General features: G+C 42.4%; 1 protein-coding gene and 1 long non-coding RNA gene across 12 annotated transcripts in view; both read left to right on the top strand.

Annotated features, from left to right (window-relative positions):
• The first annotated feature begins 239 nt into the window (after positions 1 to 239).
• Positions 240 to 2,334, top strand: LOC138958383 (uncharacterized). The gene is made up of 2 exons (XR_011453387.1): positions 240 to 1,446; positions 2,138 to 2,334. It is a non-coding gene; the product is annotated as an uncharacterized lncRNA (long non-coding RNA).
• Positions 2,335 to 4,257: 1,923 nt separating this feature from the next.
• LOC138978299 (tubulin polyglutamylase ttll6-like) overlaps positions 4,258 to 22,741 on the top strand; it is a 97,266-nt gene continuing 78,782 nt past the window's right edge. For all 11 annotated transcript variants that reach the window (XM_070351035.1, XM_070351047.1, XM_070351063.1 and 8 more), the window contains exons 1-3: positions 4,258 to 4,389; positions 5,518 to 6,057; positions 7,737 to 7,857. In XM_070351035.1, coding sequence (XP_070207136.1) covers positions 5,859 to 6,057; positions 7,737 to 7,857 — 320 coding nt within the window. In that variant the 5' untranslated portion in view covers positions 4,258 to 4,389; positions 5,518 to 5,858. The remainder of the gene's footprint in view (positions 4,390 to 5,517; positions 6,058 to 7,736; positions 7,858 to 22,741) is intronic.

Here is a 22,741-nt window from a genome sequence, read left to right on the forward strand (position 1 = left end):
CTCCACAGACAGCTTTCGAGACGAGACCATATGAGTCGCCGCTCCTGCGGCTCGTCAAAAACTGCACGCACTGCAGTGTTTTCAGTCACGAGAATAAAATAGCTTCGTCAATCCACGCGGCAAGGAAGTCGCTCATTTTTGCGTGCAGCACGAAGTAAACAGACATGCAAGAATAGCGACGGGTTCAAGTTTAGGTCGCTCCAGGAGAAAAATTCTTTTGGATGTTGGCCTTTAAAACATAAAGTACATCTCTAATTCACTAAAAGTTCACAATTGCACTAAAAACATCAAGACTTTCTGAGAAATCGCTAACTGAAACAGACGCAGCACGCCCGCTCGCTCACACTGATCGGTTGTGATCAAATTAGTACTTGAATTTTGTGTCCAACAATCTTTGACCCGGTTGCATTAACACATTTAAATGTTTACCCAAAATTGAAAATTCAGGAACAGACACAAAAGGGGTTTCATCATATTGTATTCATCGTTATTTCCTGAATCTAAAATGTATTAATAGGGTGTATTTCGAACTGAACAGTTTTATGCATGTAATAATGTTCCCTGTTTCCTTCTTACATACAAATAAATAAATACATATAAAAAAAATAAAAACATACATATAAATAAATACATATTAATTTTATCTACATTTACATTTTTGGATTTATTTTTTCTTCTTACATGTATACATAAAAAAAAAATCATGTGATGCTGTGCAAGAACGTGGTCAGAGGGAAACCACTTCAGTTTGATCAACATTTTCTTTGCCTATCTCTATGTCTCACAACGACCCATTGGTGTTTCAGGAAGAATATTCCTCAGAGAGATAATACATACAGGAATTCTGTATGAAGTGACTTCGGTACGAAAATAAAAAGAAGCAAGTCACAACCTTGTCGGCTTGAAGTGGTGTTTGGAAGTGGGACACTTTGCCCGGTCGTGACACCGGCCCGGGATAATTCTCTGAGTTACCTGTTTTTCATCAACTATAGCCCCCAATTTCGTGTGTGTAGGCTACTTGTAAAGGGAAATTTAATCGTGAAACCTGTCCTAAAATAAAGACATGTAAGCCTCAATGCGCTGCGCAGCCAATTGCCTGGCAATTCAAGTCAGCGGAACAGCCCCAAAAGCTTTATGGACTCTCTAGATTTTATAATGAAATTCAATTGTTGGATTCCATGAGAATCCCCAACTTAATTAATTAACAGGTTGGGCAATTAACTATCTATTCTTGAAAAACATAGGTAAGGTAAAATAATTACAGAATTTAATAAAATAATTGTCACTTCGGTGGCCTACTGCAGCAATACTATGCATTGACTCTGTTGTTTTTTGCTTGTATGTTAATTGTGTGAACTGTGTCTCATCTGCCTTGTCTCCACTTATTTCACACAAAAAGTCTTGTGGGTAACAAGGACATTTATGGGAAATCGGAATTCCTCTGCTGTAACCTCATGAATATTAATGAGTAGCACATGGACCAATCGCTGGGCAATGCCAGAGATTGTTCCAGCCAGCTTAGCGTGGATGCTTTCCCCTTGACCGCGTTCGGTCATTCTCTTCTTTGTCTACCTACAGACCACATCATTTTTGCTCTGTCTCTACTTTTGACTTATTCTTCGTATTTTCCCTCCCACCCATCCCTATGTTTACCAGTTATCCCCTTTGTTACATATTGCAATGGAAATTTAGATTCTTATCCTTGTCATGGTGTCATTATATTGCAAGCTATTATTGTTGTCACCTTGCTGAATATATTCGTAAATTTGCTTGTACTTTTAGTTCCTGTCACTGGAATGAGTTAGCCTCTAACGATTGGTTGTCCATGCCATAATTCTGTCCATGGTTTATTACATTACATGCCCGTATTGGCTCCTATTCACTTTTGATTCTGACAATTTTTATTCTGCATGCTGCCAGGGTGTGCTGGCACCACCGTTTGAGCTTCGGTGCAGTACCATTATTGATTGGTCTGGAACCGAAACTTAGGCTATAGTCCACAGTTGCACCAGGTCCCAGACTACTTCCCTTTCGCCCTGAGCGGTTTTTGGGCTGAGCAGCCGGCGACTGTGGCATCTGGCATAAACATATATCTAAATAATATCAAACTAACGTTTCAGTTGTCAACGTTATGGAGGAACAGCCCCAAAAGCTTTATGGACTCTCTAGATTTTATAATGAAATTCAATTGTTGGATTCCATGAGAATCCCCAACTAAATTAATTAACAGGTTGGGCAATTAACTATCTATTCTTGAAAAACATAGGTAAGGTAAAATAATTACAGAATTTAATAAAATAATTGTCACTTCGGTGGCCTACTGCAGCAACACTATGCATTGACTCTGTTGTTTTTTGCTTGTATGTTAATTGTGTGAACTGTGTCTCATCTGCCTTGTCACAGTCTCCACTGATTTCACATAAATGTTGTTATGTCGGGCGAACGATGTAGGCTACTCCTGTATTCTGAATTGGTTTATTCCTATTCAGCGTGTTTCTGTGCCAGCATTTTGTCTGGAACTATGATTGGTGTGACCTATTTGTTCTGGCACAAATGGCTTGGAAATCGATGTATAATGATCGTTACACACCGTGTCCAATTTTCCTATTAAAACTGATCCGGGAAAGCTCGTCCGCGCCACTAAACGGGGGGCTCTGGTTAATATTGATGTAAATGGGAGCTACAAACTGTCTTCTTTGAACGTTATTTGACAAACTATATTAATCTCTGTGTCACGGTTTTAATCCGGTTTCTTTGTCAAAGCAAATTAGCTACATATTTCACGTCAAACGGGTAACGATCGTCATTTCAGTCTCAAACTGAATGATGGAACACCAACCAGTTGCCCGTCTTTGTTTGTTCATTTCTCATAAATGCTTTCAGATACTCTTCAGGGGCGGATCAGTTCATTTTCTGGGGGGGGGGGGGGGGTGTCCAAAAGTATATTGTTAAGATATGGGTGTGAAGGCGCGAAGCGCCGAGCGGCGACGGCGCAAAGCGCCTAGCTTGCTAGGGGGGTCCGGGGGCATGCCCCCCCCGGAAAATTTTGAAAAAAAGGATGCAAAATAGTGCAATCTGGTGCATTCTGAGGATGATCATTACCAGTTTCAGGCAGCAGGTTTTGTCACTGATTAGGCCTAATACCAATTTTTTATATTTTTTTTTGGCTGGGGGGGGGGGGGGGGAGGTTTCCGGAAACCCCAGAAACCCCCCCCCCCCCCCCCCCTCGTCCGCCCCTGCTCTTTTTAAAATCTGAAACACATGCAAAATAACATACACTTTCAAATTGCAACATTTACCGTCGGAAGAACTATGTGAAGACGGTTTTAGTTTTTGTCTCAAGTGTCCCATGTTACAGGGGCAGGGACACACATCATGTGCTGTGGCTATACTTTTGAGGATAAATCATCCCCGATCTCAAGTTCTAACTGATTTGCCTATTGGATCCGCTTTTTTCATCTAGTGTGCACGTGATACGGAAATCCAAAAACAGATCTGGATCTGGATCTGGATCTTCAACGTTGCCGCGAGGGACCACTGTTGGTCATCTTCGCAACGGATGCGGGAGAGCGCATAATAATAATTTAGAATACAATACAAGTCCTGACTTTGGTGGGACAAGTCATATATACAGGCCTGTCGCTTCAATGTCTTTTCCACTCTTAGTGACTTGTTAAAATGATAAAACTACTGAGCTACGGTAGGTGATCACTGTTGGGGCAGCCCTGATCAGTGACGGCAGATAGTCTGCCAGTAACGTTTCAATATCAAGAAACCATAAACAAAAATGGTAAGCTATTGGAACGTCTTGTTTTGTTAATATTAAAACTTTCCAATACCTTACCACGAGTCTTGTTTTTATTTTTATTCTAGTGTGACTCTTATGGCATCGATTTTGGTGGCGCTTTTGAAATCAACTGCCGCAGGGTGGTTTAAAAAAATTAATCTTTTATTTTTATTATCAATAATTTATTTTACCTGACCTTTTCTCTCTTTTTTTTGTTACTGAGGGCAGGGACCTATATTTTTCAACTATTTCCGAAAAATGCCTCAAGCGAACCACTGTCTACTTGCTGTAACTACTTTGGAATACCCAGCAACGAGTAAGAAAGTAGTTCACCGTTTCATGCATGTTACTGTTATGACTAGACACTGTCATTGAATTCTTAGTGTGCTATTCAATGCAAATACCCTTGAAACCTGCATTTTGAACATGGTTTATGCTTTAACGGCATGAAGACATAATGAAACTTATCGCACTCTTTTCTCGGCGGAACTTCACGGCGGCCATGTTTAAACAATATGGACGCGGCGGGACATGTTTGTCGGCTGAGTTTGTCAACTTCAGCTGAGCCGCTACGCAGTTTGGGACCAACCTTGTGCAGAGAGGTTTGTTGTGATCTTTCTGAACTTTTACGAAATAGCACTGAATGCTTCTTGTCTTTTACAAACTTTGTCAATAGATTAGCAGGATTATTTTCTGTGGGACCTCAACTGTAACCAGTGTTATCTCGGAAAGCTGACACAGTTACAGCTCTGTTGCTGTTTCAGACAATGCTTCTTTGATTAAGTGAGCTTGAAGCTTCACCTACTCTCTCTTTCGTCGAATTTGTTTTCCTCTTTCTTTCTTTTTGCCTGCTCTGTGTGTGTGTGTGTGTGTGTGTGTGTGTGTGTGTGTGTGTATGTGTGTGTTTTGTTGATGTTTTTTTAAGTTTTTTTAAGGGGTCGTGTGGAATGGGAGTGGGGTAGGTGATGTGTACATGATGTGTGTTTTGCGACCTTGTTTAGTGTACATGTATGTTTTATGTTTTCTTTGCTTAGTACACATTGTCATGTTGTTTTCAAATGAAGACCCTTTGACTTCCAAGTTCCATTATTGCATTAAAAGTGTTGTTGTCATATAATGTCAAACTCAAAGTTAAATTTGTAGCATCTAACATATGTTGAACTTAAAAGTTAAATTTGTATAATGGTTGTTTAATGAACAGAATGAGAGATGTATCGTCTACCCATTTTTCAGAGCAGGACCAATTTTTTTAATTTTTTTTTAAGACTGCAGTAATTAATGTCAGTTTTGTGCTGATATATATATATTCCTGATTACTGTCTTTAGAGTAAAATCACAACTATAGTAGTGGTCATCTGTCAGTGTCAGGCATCCTAAATAGTCTGAAGGTTAATCTGGTTCTATCAAAACACACCCTTTTCAGGTCTATTGCATGATTGAATAGTCTGTGTGACATACCATTTCAGAACATACCCTTTTTGACTTAAAATGTTGTGGTGTCCTTGCAACAGGAGTCAAATTATGCCAAAAGCACACATTAAACATTGCGAGTTCTCACCAGGTGCTATAATACTAGAGAAGGTAGCAAGCAGTGACACAATGCAGATTTGTGCTGTAAATTTAAAAGAGCAACTGTTGTTTTATAGAGTTGAACAGTCTGATTTGATTCCTGTTTATTTTGCTTGTATTGTTTTTGAACTTTTACTGAGGATTATTTTATTCCATTACAGATTCTGGAGCACATCCCACTGCAAGATTTTCCCAAGCCGTAGATCAGGTTTCAACTGTCCCACAATGCATTCAAGCATAAAATAAAAGATTGAGTGACTTGATTGTACTTGGCTTTGAGCACTTTACCTTCAGCATTTAAGCGTGCTGTTTGTGTTGTAATTACAGCAACTATACAAAAAAAGAAAAGAAGAACCAGACGTGGGACCACCTGAACAAAAATAGTCTACTGATTTCAACACGCTTGGCACTTCGGTTCTTTTTGTGTCATGTGATCATGAGGTGCACACAGTGAATTACAATCAACTGCCTGACTGAAGAACTGAAAGACTAGTGTTTCACAATGGATACAGATCGAGATGATCTTGCCAGCAGCAGCAGTTCAGAATCTGAAACAGAAGCGGATGAAGATGAGTACCAGGCGCCAACAGGAAACTCAGCAGAAGAGCTGACACTGCAGGATGATGAGAGAAGTGTGCTGTTGCTTGCCCCTCCAGAGGATGAGGATCTGGGGGAAGGGGAGGCAGGGCCTGAAGACCAAGGTAAGAGAGACTTTTTCTGTATAATTCAGAGTATTATAGGTTGAATTAGTTGCAGCACTAGGCGTCATTTTTTTAACTTTTGGACTGGTGTAGTTTTTCTGCAATTATATGGAGAAGAGATGCATGACTGTTTGTATGATAAAAATAACTTTTCTGCATCAATAGTCCAATCAGTTGCAAGCATTGGGTAGCATCAAATATAATACCAGCACTCAGATCTGCCTGAAACTTTGGCACCAGTTGCCCCTACCATTTATTTCTTAGCATGCAATGTCACGATTTTGTGTCCCTAAACCCTGAATTAATACGAATATTTGTTTAGGTCTTTCAGAAACGTTGCATAATAGGACACGCTAAGTATACACGTTCACCAAAATCAACACAGATTTTGGTCAGCCTATTAGTCATGACCTCTGAAATTTCTAAATCAATTCATTGAGAAGTTGAGCAGATATGGCTCTTTGAGTGGAGGACCCCCTCAAAAATGGTCGCAAAACATGCCTTTTTTGGCCTCTGAAACGGTTGACCCCTACCGCCTTTGTCAAAAGGCTACCCAAAGACTAGAGAAGTAAGGTGCATCAAACAAAATGCTTTGAACTGGAAATTGAATGGCCTTTCTAACGGTAGTCAGAAGTGTTTCGTAAGTGCACATTCTGATTTTTTGCAGATTTTAAAACACGGGGCTATGGTTTTTGTCAGGTCGATTTTAGGGGTGACCTTGTTTGACAGGCTGTAACGGGATGCCTATACAAATTACCACTGATCGGACAAATGATATAAACGGTGGACATAATTACCTTTTCCAGCATATAAAGTTGAACTAAAATGAATTGCGTTTTACCGCTTTTGTTAGCGTGCGAAAGTTGTTGCAATAATGTTTTGGCCAAGTTTATTTCAGTGCAATCGACTGACAGAATGGTTAATCACGCTTCAGCGTCCTCGTTTTTAAATTGACTGAGTCAAGTTTTATGAATGTTTCCAAATAGCTGGGAATCAAGACAAAGGTGATTGTGTGTGTGTGTGTGTGTGTAAAGTGATTCCCCCAAAACTATGGGACAGATTGTCATGAAGCTTCACAGTACATGTATGTGAAGTCTTCCAGATGATATTGACTCTCCAGTTTTTTCTCTCATATTTTTTTGTTATACTGTATTAATATAGATCTCTGATGACATTATATCTGGCTTTTACAATAAGTTGAGATGGCTTTGTGGTGGACCTCATTTGTTAATCATTTTGATTATGGGGTTGCATTTCAGTGTGTAAGCATACAAAATTAACTAATCAATTTGTTCATTAAAATTCTAAAAGTTTTAATTACAATTGAAATTTTAATAACTGTTTCAAAAATGGTTGCATTGTATTCTTTATCATTTCCTGAATCTGAGAATATCTATAGATCTATACGTTGTGTTTACTCTGACAATATGCGGAAAACAATTAAACAAGATCGGTCCAAATGTTTCCGTGCTTCATGGAGACATTAAGTGCGACACGTCTCGGTCTTCCGGTTTTGACTAACCAAGCCTTAATTTAATTACTAGTCTCGGTGGTAACTGATCCCAGGATTTGAGTGTTGATATTTTAGTTTCAGGTTGACCGATTGACTTTGATATATACATATATATAATTATTTGCTTCATGGCACTTGTGTTACAAAGTCTGTAATGTTCTTACAGATACACAGTACGAGGAAGAAGGAGAGGGGGAGGGTGCAGAGGAACCGCCATTGGGACAGACACCAGACTCCATAGACAAAAAGGAATTAGACAAGAAGAAGAAAAAAAAGAAAAAGAAAAAGTGAGTAAATGCTCTGTGAATTTATTCCTATTTCCACTGACATAAAATAATTTACTGACCATATTTCATGAAGAAGCCCATTAGGATAATAATGAATATTGCTATTTCATATGTTACGTGGATTTCCACTGGTCAATTGCGCAAAACTGAGCTCATTGTAAAAGTGATATCGACGACATTTCCGTCGATATCAGTTTTGATATCGACGACCTCTTTATTGCTTCCCCACTTCAAAAACAAAAACACCTAAATTTAAAAACAAACAAATATATATATATATGAAAATGTAATGATCCCAGAATTTAGTTGAGCAAGTGACTAAAGACTTTTTGAAAGAAAAGACATTTTTAAATACTGAAAAGTACAAGAAAAGAGTGAACAAAAAGAAATAATAATCAGAGGGAGGGATATGGAACAGCCAAAACTGAGACAAATACTTTTGTAATTTCTTTACAGTAAATACAAAATGTCCAGAGAATTAGCAATATATCTAACATTGACTGACTGTGTGATGATATCTTCTGCTATTGGTCTGTTTCGACAGTGATATCAAAATCTCGACCTCCTGTCTCGATTTTGATATCACTGTCTCAACAGACCATAGCAGAAGATATCATCACAGTCCGTCAATACTGGGTATTACAAACAATGGGCTTAATTAAACAGAATAATGGATTAAAATTACTTCCCTTGACACTTCAATGTGCATGAAAAGCATGACCCTTGATTATAAATGTGAACTAATTATGTCAGAAGTCTACATGGAAGTCTATTTGTCTCAACAAGAGGCAGAATTCTTTCTATCTTGAGTACTTTACGTCCAGACATTATGTTTGATTACGTAAGAAAATTGTAATATGGTATATATATATATATACTAGAGGAATACCCGGCTTTGCCGGGGTGAATCGCGAGACAGAGACAGACAGCGTGGCGGTTCACCACAATCACCTTTGAAGGCGAAGTCCTGTCAAACAGGATTGAGAATTTTAGAGCTTATTTCTAAGCCCTATATTATCTGTTATGGCTTCTCAAATGCCAGAACATACAGACAAAAGCCGCCAGACCCCATCACAAACAGAACTCTACAATCCACAGGTGTTGCCCACACACACACACACAGAAGCCGTATATATATATGTATATGACTAAGTGCCAAAAGGTGCTCACAGAACAGAAGACGACTTTGTTTTACAATAAAAATGTTTCTAAAAACGTGTGTCTGCTGAAAATTGGTGTGTGTGTGGATGAATGTGCGAAGAGATAGTGGACATAATTTCGTGTGTCTGACTTGAACGGTTTTGAAGTTATCTTTGTTTAAAGTCAAAAATAACGCCAAAACCGGCCATCTGAAAAAGGACATCGTGATACCTCGTGTTTTGAATATGCCACAGAAAAATAACAAGAAGCACAAATGAATTGCATTTAGTTTGATTGAATGCCTGAAACATCGCTTTACAGACGAGACCAAACGTCAAATCTAAATCTCGAGAGAATTTTTTTTTTTCGATAACCGAATTTTAAGGTGTCGCACGCAAGATGATTCGTCATCACGGCATACATTTTTCAATCGCAGATATTTACTAAATTTCTTTTTCAAAAACTCTGGAATTGATGTCGACACGTCAAGCGATAACGGTGTATCAAACTGCTGTCTTTCAAGTAATCCAGCAAAGACTGCAGAACTTTTGAACAGCATTTTTGAAAACGATTTGAAAATTTCGTCATATCTTGCGTGCGACAAAATGTTCGGTAATTAACGGTTATTTTCTTTTAAAAACAAAATTTACATGTACAAAGATCTACTTCATTTACGGAACCACGTGACACATTCTGTGTTCAAAATTTGTGAAGAAATCACGAACCACGATTGCGCTATCAAGTGTTGAAATTATGTCGTCAACATCTTTTCAGATCTTGCGTGCGACACCTTCTTGCGTTCAACATAAAATGTCACTACCTTATCGAGTTTAATGGGTAAAACTAACTATTTGTTGTCTTAGTTTAATCTTCTTAATTAAAAGCGTAATAAAACCGAACTTCTAAGATGAATTTTAATTGAGATTAGCGAAAGAGCGGGCACGCAAGTCGACCTTAAAGTAAAAGAATGATAACACGAGCGTTTGTCGTGTTGTCTTGCGTGCAACACATTGTCCAAAAAGGAAAATGTATATTTTTCTCAGACGTTTTTTAAGTTGAAACCTTGAAACTTCACACACATTTGGGGTTTAATCGCCCCCATGCATGGTAAAAGTCTTGTTGACCCTTGTCAGATTTCAAGGTCACGGCTGGGTCACATGTGGTTCAGAAAACGGATGAAACATATTTTTTCAGAGATTTTTGAAGCTAGAACCTTCAAACTTCAAACAACGCTTTTGCTTAATGATTGTTCAACATGGAGAATTCAAGGTTGATCCTTGAGAAATGTGAAGGTCATAGCAGGGTCTCGTGTGGGTAAAAAAAAAAACATAACCTTTTTCTCAGAGTTTTTCAAAGCAAGAACCTTGAAAGTTCACATTTTTGGGCTTAATAGCCCCCATACACGGTTAAAGTCTTGTTGACCTTTGTCGAATCTCAAGGTCACATGGGCAAATCAAAAACACGAAAATGCATCATTATCTCAGTTTTTTTTAAAGGGAGAGCCTTCAAACATCACACAACTCTCAACTCCGACTTAAAGAAGTTAAGGTAGATCCTTGTCACATGTCAAGGTCACAGAAAGGTCTCGTACGGGTAAAACAAACAAAACAAACAGATAATATTCATTTTTTCAGCTTTGTTGTTAGCTAGAATAGAGGCACATGCCACCATTCCATTCAACATGACTCATAGAAATGTATGATGTATGACGTAATTGCATTGTGTGTAATGACGCGGCTGCCTCTGTAGTTATTCCAGCCTTTGAAGAAATGGCGTTTTTCCTTGCTTGGACACATTTTTCCTTTTCTTGGATGTTTCAGGAGTTTGGGTGAGTTTGGTGTATATGGTTGAACACAATTTAAAATTTGCATAAAAGTGTATTAAAATAAACAGTGGTAGCCAGTCTCACCTGTTGTGTCGACAATTTAATCTCTTTTGTGTGACCTCAACTTGACCCCTCTGAATGCTCTCAATCATGGAAATTGACCACACTTTGATTATAACCAAACAACATCAAAACTTTGGAATGTGTGAAGTTTCAAAGGTGTTGCTTAAAAGGCGTTCGTGAAAATGACAATTGTATGTGTCTGACTTCAATGCGACCCCGCTGCGACCTTGACGTTTGATTTTATCAACCAGACTTTCATCATGTGTGAATGACTTCAAACACTATAAAACTAGTTGAAGAAATTGACAATTTTTCAAAGTTTAAGCCAGATGGCACTGCTGTGACCTTGAAATTTGACAAACATTAACCAGGCGGTCACCTTTTTTAGAAAATATCCTTAAAGGATCTTTAACCTTACTGTGACCTTGGAATTTGATGAGGTTTAATTTAACTTGCGTAGTGTGCCAAGTTTCAAGGCCCTAGCTTCAAAAACATATGAGAAAACCTCATTGAAAAATGTATATGTTTGACCTCAACGCGACCCTGCTGTGACCTTGACTTTTTCAACCAGACTTTAATCGTGTGTGAACATTATACACTAGAACTGTGTGTATTTTCAAAGCTCGTGCTATAAACGCGCTGAATAAATTGAAAATATTCCACATTTGGACCAGATGTGACCCCGCTGTGACCTTGAACTTTGACAAAGATTAACAAGCAGGTCACTTTTAATGAGGTTTTATAAAAATGCTGAAAGTATGTGAAGTATGTAAAGTCTAACTGATCTAGTATTAAAACATGTAAGACGTGACAACGACAATTTTCCAGTTTGCAAAGGAAATTTAACCTCGCTGTGACCTTGAAATTCAATGTTGTTTAATGTGATGTGCACCATACCTGGAGGTCATTATACTTTGGTTGTGTGCCAAGTTTCAAAGCCCTAGCTTTAAAAACGTGCGAGATAACCTTAATGCTATGACTCAGTGCCGTTTTGAATGATATAACGAACAAAATTATCGTTATTTGTAAAATCATTTGGGTAAATTTATCTTTTCTTTTCGTAATTGGGTTCCAGCATCTGTTGTCTTAACAAAAATCACAATATCAGTCGTGTTTGTCAACTTTTATTTTTTAGCCCCTTTGTCCGCTTTTCGTGCGCACCTTTTGGCACTTAGTCATATATCTATATCTATAAATATATAGAGATAGATGACAGTGTATTTTTCGCGTGGCTATAAATTGATTCGACCTTTTCACTTTTACAGTAAGGACAACTTACGGGTGCAATGAAAGCGTTCTGGACAGTGCAGTGACATTCTAAAAATAGTAACGTAGTAACAGGAATATGGATTGACGCCACACGAAGGAAGGGAGATAAACGCTGAAAACACTGGAGAAGATAAGGTCCCTCCCAGGTGGAATGGGAACAGCACGAAAATGATTCAGTGGCCTGAACATTTCATGTTGAGTCCCATCGCTGTCGACGACGCCAAATGTAACTGAATGCCGGCCGAAACACCACAATCACCTTTGAAGGCAAAGTCCACTCAAACGGGATTGAGAATAACTGTTATGACACACTAAAGCCGCCAGACCACATCACACTAAAGCCGCCAGACCACATCACAAACAGAACTCTTCAATCCACAGGTGTTGCCCACACACAAACACACACACACACACACACACACACACACACACACAGAAGCCGTATATATATATATATATGTATATATATATCTATAAATATATAGAGATAGATGACAGTGTATTTTTCGCGTGACTATAAATTGATTCGACCTTTTCACTTTTACAGTAAGGACAACTTACGGGTGCAATGAAAGCGTTCTGGACAGTGCAGTGACATTCTAAAAATAGTAACGTAGTAACGGGAATATGGATTGACGCCACACGAAGGAAGGGAGATAAACGCTGAAAACACTGGAGAAGATAAGGTCCCTCCCAGGTGGAATGGGAACAGCACGAAAATGATTCAGTGGCCTGAACATTTCATGTCGCGTCCCATCGCTGTCGACGACGCCAAATGTAACTGAATGCCGAAACACCACAATCACCTTTGAAGGCAAAGTCCACTCAAACGGGATTGAGAGTAACTGATATGACACACTAAAGCCGCCATACCACATCACAAACAGAACTCTTCAATCCACAGGTGTTGCCCACACACACACACACAAACACACACACACACAGAGAAGCCGTATATATGTGCACATCCTAGATACTGGGTCACAACTATGGGACATGGACACCAGAAAAAAAAGCATGACTAAATGGAGTAAAAAACACTTTTTCACGTACAACAGACTGTCCTTCAAATTAATTCATCAATGAGAAGGCCTTATGTTTAAGCATTATTCTAGAAACAGCATGTATATGCGTGTAGTACGTTTGATGTCGTGGGTTACATGGTTTCCACTTTGGGCTTTTATCTCCAACAAAAGGAATTTTATTTCACTGATTGCTTATGGCATGTAGACAATATTAATATATAACTGCTTTGTGCAGAAAAGTTTAAAATTATTGGTAAGTATAAGGTGGCCAGATATGAGACTAAAGTGGAAACCGTAACCCACGCAATTTCCAGGGACAAAAGTTTCACTTGTCAGTCATAGCATTCATGTTACCCCTTTCTGTTTTGAGATGAGATAGATACTTTTTAGCAAGTAAAAAATTTTGGTAGTGTGCTCACTGATAGTAAGTATGCAGAGAGAATATTGGCGTGAGTTACATGGAAACCATAACACGTAATGTTAAGAAATCAAGCTACACAAAAGATCAGTTAATCAAGAATCCCTAAAATTAAATACAGTGAGTAACAATAAGTAAGGCAATGTTGCTTTAGGCGCATATTTTGTGTGTGTTTGTGCTTGTCTTATACTAAAACATCGAGCGAAGCTTGTGTGCGTTTCACACGAAACGATCTGACCTTGCTTTCGCTGTAAACTTCCGGTTCTTCGTAGCGCACAACAGGAATAACATCATTTAGTAAAACCCAATAAAAGTGAAACAAAGCACTCAGTTCTTTCAAAAAGCATATAAAAGAGAATGCAAAATAGTTTTTAACATGCTCTTAAAACAGTTGTTAAATAAGTGAATTGTCCGATCGTCGATCGTATGTTACAGAAGAAACGAACATTTCAACATGGCGCCACTTGTGAGCATGCTTGTGGCTTGAAATATGCATTGTATCTTGCTTTATTCTCATAAATATTGGAAACAGTAACAATGACTACGTATCAAAATCATTAGGGAAGACTTCAGTTACCATCAAACAGTAGGTTCCCGTGTAGGGGGGATCCTACTTCGTACTGACGTCGAAACTGGAAACCAATGTAACGCACGATAACGCGTTTTCTTCACCGATCAAACTCACAGAAGAAGAAAAATGGATGTAATTCTTGAGTGTGTATGTCGAGAATAATCCTTCAGCTGACCCATAAACATCACAATAAAATTCACAGAGCTTTATTCTCCATTATGTACAGCTGCAACACAGACTGGTGTATTTTTGTCCCAGTTTTAGGTGCTGTTTTGGGGGCATTTTGGCTAAAAATTAAATCGTTTAAAACCCACAGCAATGTTTGGAAACCCAAACTTGGTTGTTACAGTAAGTCAAATCCATCCCCTTTGACATCAAAGCATCCCCTTTGTCATCCATTGCTCAGAGATATTGTGACAGTCATTCAAAGTTGACAACCCATAGTGTTTCCCAGTATCTAGGACGTGCACATATATATATGTATATCTATATCTATAAATATATAGAGATGGATGACAGTGTATTTTTTGCGTGGCTATAAATTGATTTGACCTTTTCACTTTTACAGTAAGGACAACTTACGGGTGCAATCGTGACATTCTAAAAATAGTAACGTAGTAACGGGAATATGGATTGACGCCACACGAAGGAAGGGAGATAAACGCTGAAAACACTGGAGAAGATAAGGAAGAGTTACTTGTTACTGGGAATGGATCCAGAGAAAAACCAAAATCGGTTCAGCGCTGCACGCTGAGAGCACGTGTTGAAATATCTCATCGATGAGGTTGTGTCCGGGGTGTAGCTGAATACGGTCTCCAAATTTGAAAAAGATCCACCGAGAACTTTGGCTTGGCATCGCGGACACACACACACACACACACAGACAGACAGACAGACACAAGTCGTATATATATATAGAAGATATGGGTCCATTTTGGCATACCACACATGCAGCCTTCAGCCCAAGAACGTGATCATGGGACATGTTATTGTTATTTACATTTTTGGCGGGAGATAAAACTGACAAACTGCATAAAGTTTATTATAAAACGAACTGACCACAGTCCTTCCAAAGAAAAATGGTATTGTTATAGTCAGTGTGTACAGGCAAATGTAAATGATTTATTATCTGTTCTGGGGAGATCAGAGGCAGCTTTTGTTTGATTAGCTTGAATAAAGAATTGGGTGTACCCAGGAGAGGGTTGACTAGGGATTATTAGCCAGTGGGCAGGCTTGTTCATTGTGGTCCATGGTTTGTTCTGGCCTGTGGCACAGGTAACTGGCACCAGCTGTTACACTTGATCATGCAAGTTTTGTTTGCTCCAACACTGGCAGTCATTGTGACTGTACCAAATACATGGGTGGGATTGTTCCGGACATCCGGATTCGTAGTATCTGTGGTGACGTTTTTTTGGTTTATAATTATACAAATCCTTCAGTGTCTAGGGGCTCCCTTAAAATTCTTCAGGATTCATGACATTTTTCAGTCCCACCCATGCAAATAAATTATGGTGCAGGTACAGACTTAACACTTATAGTGCAGCTTGAATAATACCACAAATTGACAAGTTCTTACTTAGTACAGTATGTTGTACTTGTGATAATTAAAGGACAACCAAGAAGTGGCCTGTTATATATGGCAGAGATATATTTTGGTAATGATGATCGAGAAAGGGACAACAGAATTGTATCCTTTATGTGGACATGTCCTCTCATCAAAGGGGCCTCACATCACACGTACCACTGTAGTTGTAAATGTTTCCATAATCACAGACAAACAACATCTGAGTCCTCATTAGTGGGTCATACTTTTTTCAAACTGTGTCAATAGACAAGACATCTTAAAAGGACAGCGCTGCTTCTCAAGTTTTGCTGCACAGATCCCCTTAGACCTTCAGCCTCGCTTCAGTTGTCTTTTGTTTACATTTAGTCAAGTTTTGACTAAATGTTTAAACATAGAGGGGGAATCGAGACGAGGGTCGTGGTGTATGTGTGTGTGTGTGTCTGTGCGTGTGTGTGTGTAGAGCGATTCAGACCAAACTACTGGACCGATCTTTATGAAATTTGACATGAGAGTTCCTGGGAATGATATCCCCGGACGTTTTTTTCATTTTTTCGATAAATACTTTTGATGACGTCATATCCGGCTTTTTGTAAAAGTTGAGGCGGCACTGTCACACCCTCATTTTTCAATCAAATTGATTGACATTTTTGTAAAGCAATCTTCGACGAAGGCCGGACTTCGATATTGCATTTCAGCTTGGTGGCTTAAAAATTAATTAATGACTTTGGTCATTAAAAATCTGAAAATTGTAATAAATTTTTTTTATATAAAACGATCCAAATTTACGTTCATCTTATTCTACATCATTTCCTGATTCCAAAAACATATAAATATGTTATATTTGGATTAAAAACAAGCTCTGAAAATTAAAAATATAAAAATTATGATCAAAATTAAATTTCCGAAATCGATTTAAAAACAATTTCATCTTATTCCTTGTCGGTTCCTGATTCCAAAAACATATAGATATGATATGTTTGGATTAAAAACACGCTCAGAAAGTTAAAACGAAGAGAGGTACAGAAAAGCGTGCTATGCAGCACAGCGAAACCACTACCGCGCTGAACAGGCTCGTCAGTTTCACTCCGTTTTGCACAAGCGGCGGACTACGGTCATTGTGAAAAAATGCAGTGCGTTCAGTTTCATTCTGTGAGTTCCACAGCTTGACTAAATGTAGTAATTTCGCCTCACGCGACTTGTTTAGAAAATTACCAGGGTTCTTTGACTTTCTTGCAAGGAGTCAAACACTGCAATTTATTTGCGACATATTCATTTTTATCAGCAGCATTATCCGGGTAGGTTAGCAAGAGGGAAAAGGCTGAAGTAAGCGAATCGGAAGTACTCGATCAAGTGCCGCACGTGAACTAATTATTCTCCTTACTAGTCTCGACGAGAGTAAGAGTTCTTTCTATCTTGGGTAGTTTATGTTTAGACATTGTGTTTGATTACGTACACAAATTATAAAACATAAACAAATTTGGTTCAATTTTGGCATGTCACACACAGTCATTAGCCCCAAAACGTACATGATTTACGGAAAATGTTAATCACATTTTAGGGGGAGATTTGAACTGAAAAACTGCATAAAGTTTCGTTTGGTTGGCAACACTAAAGGTATGTGTAGTCAACTTTGGAATAATTATGTGAATATGTTTTGACTTAATTTATATCCTCATCTGCGACAAAAAGACAAATCGTTGCTTCAACAGTGCTTTGAAGCGCAATATATCTTGAATTAGTCTGGAAGTTGAGTTGTTTTATTGATCAATTTCTCAGATGTTATAAGTGGGGCTCAGAAATGCCCTCAGACCTTGGTCAGCCTTACTGACACAGTTCAACACTACACCTCTACAAAAAACCTACAGCAATGCTATTATCCTTGGTATAGTCAATAGTTTCTCACTAACTGCTGTTAAATTACATATTCTTACTCCGAATCACATAAAGAGCATTGACGCAGTCTGAATAGCTAAGGTCTGAAAAGGCTACCCGTCTTAAAGTTTAAAAGGGAAGCAACCCAACCACAAAAAAGGTAAACACAGCTATGGCAACGACCATATACCCGGGGAGTTACCTCCCCTGCCGGGTATGTGACGTCACTCCCATTGCTGCACCACATGGTACACTCATTCGACATCTTTCAGTCCTGACGAGAGGTCGTGTTTTCCATAGGCTCTGTGCGTTGTTGGAGTTTTCATACACCCACCGACCACCTACCCGTCTGCTTTCCCTCTACTTGGTAGTTGGTGAGCTCTTTCCATTTTACCTTACCTATCGTAAGAACTTTTGGCTGGTTATTGATAATTTTCGTCCTTTTCGGACTTGTGAAATTTTGTCAGTAACTGTTGTTGTGTTGTGTTGGCCGCCATTTGCATTTTGGCCGGCATGGCAGAGAACGCGAGTAGACGTGGCAAGGGCGATGTTAAGGGCAAAATTAAACCTAAATCATCCTCTCAAGGTTCTAAACCTGTGTTAGTTGTCCTTTCGGACAAAGAGAAAAACACTGTCATGTCTGTTACCATTTCTCCTCCCGGACACGCTAGCGCGAGCGGTACTACTTCTACTTGCGTTACGTCGGCGGCTTGCTCGTCCTCCGTTTCTTCAGACGGGCAAGCTTCACTTGTGTCTTCGTTGTTGAGCTCTTTAGTTCCTGAGATTCGCAGTTTAGTTCGCGACGAGCTTAAGCGTGCTACTCCACCGGAAAGCACCGTACATCCGCCTGCAGTGAGCGATGCCCGCTCTTTGGCTTCTTTTTCCGGTTTTGTGGTGACGGCTTCCTGTTCTACCGGAACTTCGACTACTCCTTCGGCTTCTGCTTCCGCGGGGAGCTCTCAAGGTACGTCGAGCTTGTCCTTCGGCTCTAGTGAAGCCACTGGACTGTCCCTGCTGGGACGGAGCTCACCTGGCGCGGGTCACTCCCGCTTTCCTGCTCAGTCTCGTTCAGTACCCATTGAGCGTGAGTTCGTTTCTGAGCAAGGGCGGTTTCCTTCGGAAGTCGCGCTTCCGGGTTTTTCCGGAAGCGAAGGTCCTCCTTCACACTCCCATTCAGCGGCAGGTGTTGGAGTTGACTGTGGACTGGCCTCCGGGCAGCAGGGCTTCCGGCCTCAGTCAGCATGGCCAGCGTTTCCACATCAAGGTGTGGCTTCGCCGGCCGTGTTTCCGGCTCAGACCGGATCTGCTTTCTCTCTTCCGGGTACTCCTTCTCGGATGTCCTTGGTTGAGAGTCAGCTTCCTGACTACGGACGTTTGGGGCATTCTTCCCTTCACTTTGGTGTTGGGTCTACACCCCTTCCGGTTCCGGCGGCTTCAAGCTTGCCGTCAGCGCTCCCTTCTCTGCCTGCTGGTATGGTTACGGGACACGACGGTTTGCGGTCTGGGGGGTTTCCGGTTTCGGCTTACCCTGACCGCCAGCTTGCTTCCGGTTCAGTTGACTTTGGTCAAGTTGATCATGGCTACTCTGACACTCAGTCTGTAGCCAGTGAGCAACCTCGCTCGGGATTTCCGGCGCAGCTCAAGCGCGCTTTGGAGGCTGCCGCGGAAGTTACTTCCCGGTATTTTCCGGAAGGCGCTTCTGCCAAGGGTTCTTCAACCTCAGCGGCTCCGTCAGCTATGGCTGACTTCCGGTATGCGAAGGAGGGCGACGAGAGCTTCCGCTTTGCCGAGTCTCCTTCTGTGGCATATCAGCTGTCCCAGGTTTTGGCTCGTCCATCTCCTGCCGGAAGTGGTCTCCCCTGCACGCCTGTTCCGTTACTGGTGCCACATGGTCCAGTTCCGGAAGAGGCTCAGGCTTACCTAGCTTCTATGGCTCACGCTTCTTCTTTTACCCCCTCTGGTCTTAAGAAGTTCGTGCTGCCGAAGTTTTCTCGCAACTTACTGGCTTCTTTTGCTCTTCCGCGTACAACTCTGTCTGTTACGCCGGACTTGCAGCCTCTGTTGGCCAAGCCAATCAAGCCTTCCTCGGGTGCGGTTCTACCTGATCACACTCTTCTGGCTTCTGAAGAGATCAGTCGGCAACTCCTGGAGTTGTCCTCCATCTCGGAGACTCTGATCAGATCTCTCTCTCGCGCTCTTACTGAGACGCTTGATCCTTTCTTGCTCAGTCGCGAGCAGGACGCTGATGACGTGTCCACGCTCCTCTCGGCCCTGGCCAGGGTCAATGAGGAACAGATGCGTCTGTCTGCCCTTCAGTATGTGCACTCTGTTTCGTGTCGTCGGGATTTATTCCTCGCTCACTCTCAGTTTTCTGAGCAAACGACGCTGGACACACTCAGAGCTTCGCCGGTTGTGGAGGGGTCTCTGTTCGGTCCGCTGATTTTCGATGCGCGAAGATCAGAGATCCAGTCCAACAGGGATCAGCAGTTTTCGGACTTCTCCCTTCAGGCTTTCAAGCAGGCTAAGACTTCTAAGCCCAAGCCTCCTCAGGCTTCCGGCTCGTCTAAGCCTGCCGGCACGAAGCAGACAAAGTCTTCTTCTCAACCCTGGAGGGGTTCGAGAAAAAGATCAGCGTCCGGCAGGGGGCGGGGTGGCTCTAGCAGCAAGCCCCACCCCCAATGAAGTGTTCCCGGTTTCACCCCCCCCCCGCCCTCCACTCTGGTGATGGCGGGGGGCCCCTCCCGGGCTCTATCACACTGGTCGGCCACCATACACAGCCAGTGGATAGTGGGCGTTGTGGGATCGGGTTTTCGTCTACTTTGGCTGGACAAAAAGGCGCCGCTTTCCCGGCGTCCGCCGGCATGCAAGCCCCCCTCCTCGCAGGAGGCAAGGTCCGTCCTTCAGGCGGAAATTGTCACCCTGGTGCAGAAGGGCGCGGTGGAGAAAGTCCTAGACCACAGCTCTCCGGGCTTCTACGGGCGGCTTTTTGCCGTTCCCAAGTCGTCAGGAGGGTGGCGTCCCGTCTTGGACCTATCGCAGCTCAACACTTTCTTGAGAACGATACGGTTCAAGATGGAGACGCCGGCTTCGGTCAGGGACTCCCTCCGTCCAGGAGACTGGGCGACCTCCATCGATCTGACAGATGCATACTTTCATATCCTCATGCATCCGTCCGACCGGAAATGGCTCCTTTTCCGGTGGGGCGATCAGATCTTCCAGTTCCGCGCTCTTCCTTTCGGGCTGTCTCTCGCACCTTGGGTCTTCACCATGGTCGTGAGACAGCTATGCGCACTGGTGAGGTCGCAGGGTATCCGGCTCAGGGCATATCTGGACGATTGGCTCATCATGAACCAAAGCCGGACAGGTTGCTCGGGTCATACCCAGTCTGTTCTTCGTCAAGCCCACTTGTTGGGCTTTTCGATCAACACAACAAAGTCGGAACTGATTCCGTCGCAGACGTTCACTTATTTGGGAATGTCTTTCAGCACGGTACCTTGGACTGTCCAACCCTCTCAGCGGCGGGTGGACAAGCTCCAAGCGCTTATCAGGTCCACTTTGCCTCTCCTGCGGGCTTCCCTCCGGACGCTGGCTTCCATCTTGGGACAGATGGAATCCATGGCTCTCTTGGTGCCTCTGGGCAGAGTTCACAAGCGGCCTCTTCAGCTTGCTCTGAAGCCGTATGTGGACTCTGCTCATGTGGACTGGAACGTCCTCGTCCCTCTCCAGGGATGGTTCCAGTCAGCGACCCTTCCGTGGTTGGACTCGGACTGGGTCTGCAGAGGTGTGCCGATCGCTTTGCCTCCCCCAGACACGGACCTCTTCACAGATGCGTCTCTGTCGGGGTGGGGAGCGCACACAGACCGACAGACTGCGTCGGGCCTGTGGTCGGCAGAGCAGAGCCACTGGCACATCAACCTGCTGGAGCTCGAGGCTGTGGCCCTTGCTCTGGAGGAGTTTCGGCCCTCCCTTCACGCCCATCATGTTCGTCTGTTCACAGACAACACGACTGTGGCAGCTTATCTGAACAAGCAGGGGGGGTCGCGGTCCCCTTCTCTTTCGAGAAGGACCTGCGAGATTCTGGTCTGGTGCTGGCACCATCAGATCACTCTCACAGCCAGGTACCTTCCGGGGAGCTTGAACACTTTGGCGGACGCGCTCAGTCGCTCCGACAAAGTGATTCAATCAGAGTGGACGATCACTCAAGGGGCACTGCTTCGCCTTTGGGCCCTCGTCCCAAAGCCTCTGGTGGATCTCTTTGCCACCCGCTTCTCGAAGAGGCTGTCAATCTTCGTCTCGCCATTCCCGGATCCCGAGGCTTGGCAGACAGATGCATTGGCCTTTCCCTGGACAGGGCTTCAGGCCTACGCCTTTCCTCCCTTCCAGCTACTCAGTCGAGTACTTCGGAAGGCGGAAATGGAGGGTCCGGATCTCCTGTTGGTCGCTCCTCTGTGGCCGTCTCAGGTTTGGTTCCCGGACCTTCTAAGGCTCGCCCACGGTCCACCAGTTCCGCTCTTTCTCACAAAAGGGGAACTGGTGCAGCCTCACACCGGCATACCACACGAGGATCCCTCGTCTCTGAATCTTCACGTGTGGAGGTTGTCCGGTCCTTTCTGAGGCGTTCTGGTGCGTCTGAGCGGACTCTCGACTTAGTGGAACGCTCCCATAGGGCTTCTACGTCGTCAGTCTATGCTTCCCACTGGAAGGCCTGGGTTGCCTGGTGTCAGGCCCAGGGTTTGAACGCGCTAGCCCCTCGGTCTATGCACGTGGCAAACCATCTTTCTTCGCTTGCGTCTCAAGGAGCCTCTGCTTCCTCCTTGAGAGTTAGGAGATCTGCCATTGCGGTAACCTTACGCCAGATGGGCCGCTCTATTGACGTCAGTGGAGTCATTTCACGGGTGATTAAGGGCGCTGCCCTTAAAGAGGTTTCTACTCGTTCCCCCACGCCAAAATGGGATCTTTTCCTGGTCCTCGAGTTCTTACGTTCTGCACGTTTTGAACCTCTGGTCACGGCGAGTTTCGCTAACCTGACGCGCAAAACTCTTTTTCTGCTACTGGTAGCTTCTGCGCGCAGAGGAAGCGAGATTCATGCACTCTCTGGAAACCCGGAGGATATCTCTAAAGAACCTGATGGTTCTAT

The sequence above is a fragment of the Littorina saxatilis genome, linkage group LG1 (assembly GCF_037325665.1).
Source record: "Littorina saxatilis isolate snail1 linkage group LG1, US_GU_Lsax_2.0, whole genome shotgun sequence".
Lineage (NCBI taxonomy): Eukaryota > Metazoa > Mollusca > Gastropoda > Littorinimorpha > Littorinidae > Littorina > Littorina saxatilis.